Source organism: Genypterus blacodes, unplaced genomic scaffold, assembly GCF_046128005.1.
Source record: "Genypterus blacodes isolate CSIRO-AG114 ecotype Tasmania unplaced genomic scaffold, CSIRO-AGI_Gbla_v1 ptg000040l_1, whole genome shotgun sequence".
Taxonomy (NCBI): Eukaryota; Metazoa; Chordata; class Actinopteri; order Ophidiiformes; family Ophidiidae; genus Genypterus; species Genypterus blacodes.
The window spans coordinates 560,818-568,859 of NW_027466853.1; the positions used below are offsets into that span (position 1 = coordinate 560,818).

At 43.9% G+C, this 8,042-nt stretch overlaps 1 protein-coding gene across 1 annotated transcript; it reads left to right on the forward strand.

Moving 5' to 3' along the window:
- The first annotated feature begins 506 nt into the window (after nucleotides 1-506).
- Nucleotides 507-7,808, forward strand: LOC142999133 (B-cell receptor CD22-like). Its single transcript, XM_076148569.1, has 11 exons — nucleotides 507-929; nucleotides 1,395-1,476; nucleotides 3,367-3,741; nucleotides 3,831-4,127; nucleotides 4,667-4,918; nucleotides 5,001-5,261; nucleotides 5,344-5,610; nucleotides 6,020-6,316; nucleotides 6,405-6,492; nucleotides 6,854-6,923; nucleotides 7,458-7,808. Exons 2-11 carry the CDS (start codon nucleotides 1,431-1,433, stop codon nucleotides 7,680-7,682), a joined length of 2,178 nt encoding a protein of 725 aa, XP_076004684.1. The 5' UTR covers nucleotides 507-929; nucleotides 1,395-1,430; the 3' UTR covers nucleotides 7,683-7,808.
- The last annotated feature ends 234 nt before the right edge of the window (nucleotides 7,809-8,042 follow it).

Sequence of the window (8,042 nt, forward strand, 5' to 3'; positions counted from 1 at the left end):
CAGTGTCTTTACACTCTTAACGTCCATCTCTCATGCTCCCCATTTACAAAACAAAAACAAGTCTAGTCTGATATGATCTCAAATGCACATTGAAAGTAGGACTTTAAAAATGAATAAAAAGCTTGTTGATTTGGCAAACTAACACCTGATCTTGTATACAAATACACTGAGATTGTATTTGCAGAGGTTTGAAACTTGCTTGCCGCAGTGATGCATCCGTGCAGATTTTTATTAAAACAAGCCAAAGCAACTGTTAACACACAAGCAACAAAAGACACAACATCCTCAATTGGTTATTTATTCAATTTATAAATGAATTCTTGATACAATAATATACTGCCATCTGCTGGAGTGTTTCAGTTATGTCAGTTAAGCTTGAATGTAAATGTAACTGCCTGTTTCACAGCCTATGAAGACATATTTCCTGTCATGTCTTGGTCTTTACTCACACTGTTGTTCTCTTGCAACAGCACAAAGTGTGTTCATTTCCTCTTTATTGGCCAACAGCTGCACCACTTCAGGGAAACTACTAAGATTTAAGATCTTAGATCTACTAGATTAACTTGAAGCCGTTTGCTGTAATAAATCAAATTTGTTATTGGTAAATTTTGTCAAACGCACTCTGTAATTTACATTGCAAATAGCCAAACTGAAGTCATTGCAGCTCACACATTCTGTGGTAGATGATAAACCTGAAAGAAAGTTGCGCTACTCCCCCTGCTGCTCTAACACCCCCTCCCCTCCCCCAACCGGAACCATCACCAGTCTGAGGAGAGTTTGGATGTGAACCTCTGATCATTCAGTGCTGGTGAAACCTTCATTCACTCCTTTAGATTCACTCCTTTGTCAATGCAGCTTTGCCACTGTGCTGTTTCCCTCATATTCATCCAGAAGGACTCCATATGCTGAAGGTCATCCTTTGATTTAAGGTAAAACTTTATCTCTAGGAAACACACACTGATGATTGTTTGTATTTATGATAAAGCATTTTCTCAAAGTTTTCTCCATTCAATAATCAGTCAAGTGCATGTAAATTCTTATTTCCTATTAACTTGAATTAACTTGAAAGTGAATTGTTTATGTAGTTGTATTAATATGTATTTACGGAAGTCTTCATAGTTCTCCTTCAATACATAACAGATATTGTAAATTTGTAAATATTACAGTGTTTCTTGGCTGCATTGTTCTAAAATATTTAATGTCCAACTGTATGATGTCATTCATGCTTATTTTGAAACAATAAGGTCCATTTAGTATATTCAGTACTTTTTCCCTGCAACTTTGAAACATTATACAAACAAAATTGAGAATTATCTTGAAAATGAAAACTAAAATTCCACAAATTCCTGATTCAAGTCAATTTCTAAATGAAATGACCTCTGGTGTGTTTCCAGCTGGTCTCGGTGTGGGATCATCAACCTGACAAAAGCATGAGTGCGACTGTTAACGTTTTGCTCATATGCTGTCTGCTCCAAGGTGAGATGTTCTATGTTCTATATTTGATCAACCAATGATGTGAACTGAATAAATGTCACGAAAAGCTGAATTCTGCCTCTCTTCCAATTCAACCTTCGTAGGTAATTTGAAGTTTGTTTGGTATTTGCCATTTGTCTCTTATCAGTTCAGAAGATGAATGAGCCCTTATGGATCCACTGAACATGATCTATGTAACATGTAACAAAGCCTCTGGAAGCTCCTCTCCGTGAAGTCACATGAGTAGTGAAATTCATTCCTTTTGCATCAGAAAGTGTTTTCCTGTAACATTTCACCCAGAAACCTCTGTGTATTGTCATGGATTGCTAACCAATAGTAACTTAGAAAACATAGAATGCTGTGGAGATAATAATAATAATAATAATAATAATAATAATAATAATAATAATAATAATAATAATAAATTTTATTTGTAGAGCACTTTTCATAGTTAAAAACAATCTCAAAGTGCTTCAAAGTACAGCAAAATTAAAACAGGTTTAAAAGAACAAAAAACAAGGGAACTATGACACAGTGTGTTAAAAAAAATGCTTGTTTAAAAAGAAAGGTTTTCAGGCCTTTCTTAAATGAGGCGTTTGTGGTGCCCTCAGGTGGTCTGGGAGGGAGTTCCACAGGCGCGGAGTGGCTGAGCAGAAAGCCCGATCACCCAATGTACAGAGCTTGGTTTTTGGAGGCTGGAGGGTGCCTTTGTTCCCAGAGCGGAGGTTACGTGTGGAGGTTTGTGGTGTGAGGAGTTCTTTGAGATAGGAAGGGGCATTCCCATGGATGCATTGATGAGTTAGCAGAGAGATTTTATAGTCGATCCTGAATGATACAGGAAGCCAGTGGAGTGGGTGAAGGATGGGTGTGATGTGGTCATATTTCCGTACTCTCATCAGGATCCTAGCGGCGCTGTTCTGGATGTACTGTAGTTTTTGTAGGCTCTTGCCAGGAGTACCGATGAGAAGTGCGTTGCAGTAGTCCAGCCTTGAGGAGACAAAGGCGTGGACCAGTTTTTCCGCATCTGACAGACTGAGTGTGGGGCGGAGTTTGGCAATGTTCCTGCGGTGGTAGAAGGAGGTTTTGCAGAGGTGTTTAATCTGGGTGTCAAAAGTGAGATGATTGTCAAATCTGACGCCCAGGTTGGTGACTGTTGAAGACAGAGGTATGTTTTGACCAGAGAAGGTGATGTGTGTTATTGGGGATGACCGGACTTGATGTGGTGTGCCAACTAAGATAGCTTCTGTTTTGGAACAGATGTACTGAAGATGCGGCCAAGGGGGAGAGTGTAGAGGGTGAACAGGGTGGGGCCAAGAACCGACCCTTGAGGGACACCACAGGTGACAGTGTGTGTCGCTGACTTTTCCCCTCCCAAGGAGACGTACTCTGTTCTTCCAGACAGGTATGATTGAAACCAGCTCAGGGCGGAGCCAGAGAGTCCAATGGTGTGGTGGAGGCGCTGGAGGAGGATATTGTGGTCAACCATGTCGAAAGCCGCAGACAGATCCAGGAGGATGAGTAATGATGGTGAGCCAGTGTCAGCTGCCAGCAGGAGGTCGTTTGTGACTCTGACGAGCGCTGTTTCGGTGCTGTGAGCTGAACCGAACCCAGACTGAAATTTCTCAAAAAGAGAGTGTGTGATGAGATGGTCCTGTAGCTGGGCAGCAACTACTTTTTCCAGCACCTTGGACAGGAATGGGAGGTTGGAGATGGGCCTGTAGTTAGAGAGGACTTTTGGGTCCAGGGTGGGTTTCTTGAGAAGGGGTCTGATGACAGCGGATTATATAGCGGAGATATACGTAGGAGGCACGTTGAGTTATTTTTGGACTCTGATTGTTCACTTTAAGGCACTTAAATTGCATTACATTTATAGCCTTTCTTCTCTCCCCTCAGGGATATCGTGCCAGAACTGGGCAGTGTTCATGCCTGGGAACGTGAGGGGACTCGATGGATCCTGTGTGATGATCCCCTGCAGGTTCACATTGCCGCCACAATTGGATTCACTCCTTGACGATTCGTGTAAAGCCATTTGGAAGAGAGGATACTGGAGCCCAAGAAGACAGGTCTTTGATTCCAGCCTGACTGGAGAAGAGACAAACTCAAACATTGTACAAGGACACCTAAGAGGGAATTTGCGCGAGAAGGATTGTACCACCATCTTCTACAACCTTCCATTTTCCCACGATGAATATTATGAATTCAGACTTCACTGTAACAACCCAAACACAAGGTTCAACTTCCAAACACCTGTCTTTATCCAAATGCAAGGTCTTTGTCGTCTCACGTTGTTCAGTTCTTCTCAGTTCTCTTACACATAAACAATTTTCTTAACAGTTCTTCATTGTTTCACCCCTCAGAATCCCTGCCGGGGCCTTCCATAGCTCCATCCAGTCTGGAGGTAGAGTCGGGTTCTCCGGTGCGGCTGACCTGCTCTGCCGTAGCTCCCTGTCCCATTCTACTTCCAGCCCTCACATGGACGCCAAGTTTGGGTGACACTGAGGATGAAGTGGGTGCTGCAGCTGTGACCTCTGTTATGAACTTCACAGCTTCTTACCGTCACCACCAGCAGAAGATCTCCTGTGCTGCTCTCTACAAGCGACAAGGAGGCAACAGCGACCTCTCGTATGGAAGCAGCCTGACCATCAGCGTTCTTTGTGAGTCGGTTTGATCTCAACCCACCTGAGCACTGCTTGCTGGAGGATTTTGCACTACGATCATTGACATGCCAACAAGGACATTTCTGTGTGCCTGGAAGATATATATATATATATATAACAGATATTTTCTCTTAATAACTGTACTTCCCTATTGAAAGTAGAATACTTTCTTCTTCCTCACTGTGGCATTTATTCTTGCGATGACATGAATCTGTATCTTCAGCCGGCACTCCACACGTCTATTTAGATCTATAAAAGGAACTGCTTTAGGGTAAGTAGTAAGAAGTAACAAATGGGGTTTCTACGTCCTGTTTTCACTTAACATTTCGCAACAGAAGGTATTTACACAACTTGTGTTTAGAAAAAAGGGATTTTTGGGGGTTTTAGAGCGACATAACGCTTTCATTTTGACTGGGAGCTGTTTTGTGAAAAGTTTTCACGATACGCATGACAAACAATATGATATGGTTTAGATCAAAGAAGAAACCAAAAGAACAAACATGTCCTTTAAGAAGATCTTCAAAATGCTCTTCCAGATCCACCAAAAGACACCTCAGTGAGTGACCCTGGTCCAGTGCGAGAAGGCAGCTGGATGGTTCTGACCTGCAGCGCAGACGCAAACCCATCTGTGAGCAGCTACACCTGGTATAAAGTGGATGGAGATCAGGTCACAGTGGTGGGTTCAAAGTACTGGCTTGTAACCAAAGCTTCAGATGAGCAATTTTACTGCATGACCAGCAACAGAATTGGGAACCAGAGCTCACCGGTCACCCAGATAGACGTACGATGTGAGTAAGAATGATCACACTTATAGATACCTCTCGCTAAATTGTCCCACAACTCATGCTGGTGTTTCTGTCTGCTCTCAAGTTCCACCCAAGGAGACTTCAGTCATCGTGGAGCCAGCCAGTCCTGTGCTGGAGGGTACTTCAGTGTCTCTGACCTGTAGCAGCCACGCAAACCCAAAGGTGACGAACTACACCTGGTTCAGGGACGACCAGGACACCAGAGAGTCCGGGTCCACCTTGGTCTTAACCCTAGCCGACCCGAGCCACACTGGAGGCTACAGGTGCAAGGCAACAAACCAACTCGGAGGACAAACATCAACCACAGTTCTACTGGACGTTCAATGTGAGTTCATATAACACAACAAGCAACAAAGCCCAGAACAAAAAACAAACAACCGCAGAAACAACTGTTCTCTTTCTCTCAGATCCCCCAAAAAACACCTCGGTGCTGGTGGACCCCTCTGGTCCACTGCTCGACGGTACTTCTGTGATTCTGACCTGCAGAACCGCCGCAAACCCAGCAGCAGAGAACTTCACCTGGTACAGAGCGGATGCAGAGAAGGAGGAGATGGTTGGGTTAGAGGGCAACTTCACGTTTATGGTAACCAAGCTGTCCAAGGACAAATATCGCTGTGAAGCTGCGAACGTCCACGGAGGTGGAAATTCTGAACCTGTCAGCATCAATGTAACGTGTGAGTTTCAGTTTAAGTCATCTGATTATTACAAGTCTTAGTTTTTGCCACAACACAGTTTATCTCTGCATTATCTCGAGAGTTTTAGAAAAGGTAAAGAGGCCCGAGAACGTACAGAAGTATAGAATCAGTCAAACAAACCTTGAATGTGTCCATACATTTAGATCTACAAGGTTTCTAAGTTAAAAAGGATTTGATTTGGATTGGACAACCTTTAATATCCAGTTCAGAATTTTCAGGGTTTCATTCCAAACGCTCCAAAAATTCATAGTTCTACGCATTATTTGACATCCAGGTGTCGACAAGCAGCCCCTCGTACTTTTGATAGTAGAAGAATATTGTTGACACGAGTTTGTCAGTCCTGGTCCTTATATAGGTATAACTCAAACACACGTTCTTCTCCCCTTAGTTGCTGCGGAGGTGCTGCCCTCCTCCGGCTGCATCAGACTTTCATCTGAGATCCGCTGCACCTGTGACAGTCATGGAAACCCGCCACCCTCCCTGGACTGGAAAGTGGCCGGGGGGCGTGGCAATGGCTCCTCTGACCTCCTGACCACAGAGGAGCCTTTAGGGATCGTGGGCACGAGGAGCGTCATCACTTTCAGCCAAGTGGATGAAGAGGCACTGTCCATCATCTGCCTCAGCATCAACTCACTGGGCTCTGATAGGTTGATGCTGAATGTGTCTGTGAGCGACCCTCAGACAGGTAGAGAAGTCTGCACTTTCTTATCGTTTCTCTTGCATCATCTGTTCCTTCTTGGTGTTACCATGTTTGCATTGTTGGGATCTTTCAGAGCTCCACACCATGTCCATAGTGATTGGTTCTGCTCTGGGAGCTCTGGTGCTGTTGCTCTGTGTGACGCTGCAGCTGTTCATTCACAGGTGAGAAACAAACGCAGATTCCTTCAGTGATTTGTTAATGACACCAGACACCATGTCAGGATAAAAAGTTAGTGACAAAGTGTATTTTTTGGAGTTACAGCGACACCATCAGAAGGAGTTTTATTGAATTCTTTGCCTCAGTAGGAAGCACTTTTTGTGCTGTGGTTATTTCAGCCGGAATGTAATGGGTTCTTCCGTGTGTGTGTGTGTGTGTGTGTGTGTGTGTGTGTGTGTGTGTGTTTGTGTTTGTGTTTGTGTGTGTGTTTGTGTCTGTCTGTCTGTCTGTCTGTCTGTCTGTAACCCACACCCTTAGTGGAGGTAAATATGGCTGTCAATTCAGATTGTTTCCTTTTGCTTTCAGGAAGAGGAGATGCTGCCACGCACCTGACAAGGGGTTGGTGGACTCCTCCCACGCCTTAGAAGCTGATGGGGTGAGTGTGTGTGTCCAGAAACACGTATGTTTGACAGGTGTACAAAATAGAAACATATTCAAGAATGTGTGTGTGTGTGTGCGTGTTGCTGACAAGCATCAAATAACAAAATCAGAATCATCACTTTAATCTCATAGTTAGTTCGTAATGTTGCCTTTTGATGTATTGTACCAAAGTCAGCATTATGCTTTTTATCTGCAGTTACTTGGCAGCTCAAATTAAGTAAAGAAGTAAGTAAAGTAAAGAAAATAAAAAATGAAAGAAATGATTGTTGGCCCTGGATGTGTTTTGTTTAGCCTAGTTTAGTTATACTTAGCTTACTATATTGTTACTATATTGTTGGATTAGCGCAAAGACTGCAACAAAATCTAGATGGAGACAGTATGGATGCCTTAATTTAGGCTAAACGTCTCTGAATGCTATCCATTTTCATCCACACTTGTATGAAATGTTGGACTGTGACTTTAAAGCAGGAGATTCTGTTAGCGAAGCAACAAACATTGACCTCTTTCTCCACCCCCCCCCCCCCCCAAGCCTGGCTCTTTACAAGTGGACGTGATTTACACCAACTCCATTCTGGAGGAGGACGCGCTTCACTACGCCGACCTGGACTTGGCTAAGCTCCAGGCTGCGTCAGAGAGTGAACCTGGAGGCCAGGAGATCAGAGGCCTGTCCTCCAGGACGGCCGAGTACGCCCAGATCCGCCTCCACGCTGCACGAAGCAGCACAGGTGGGGGAACTATCGAAGAATCGATCTAATGTTCTGCGAGGCACTGGAGGAGGATATTGTGGTCAACCTGCGCGTTCTTTGAGTTGGTGGTGAATCAGGAGGAAAAGATGAACTGAAGTCTTCAGATGAGTTTATTGTAGTAACGATGGACAGCTGCTGGGAACATTCTCCTGCATGCAATGGAGGAAGAGAACCCCGAATTCTCCGGACATTTCAACTATATATCGTGCTTAGTGGGGCGTTCCCATAGCATTATAATTCATTGATGACAATGTAGTTTAACTGTTATCGATTGGTTAAATTCACTTAATTTGCATAAAATCAACTCAGGGCCTTTCTCTCTCAAACCCTGGCAGGGCTTTGGTGGAGGAACCGTCTAGGGAGATGTT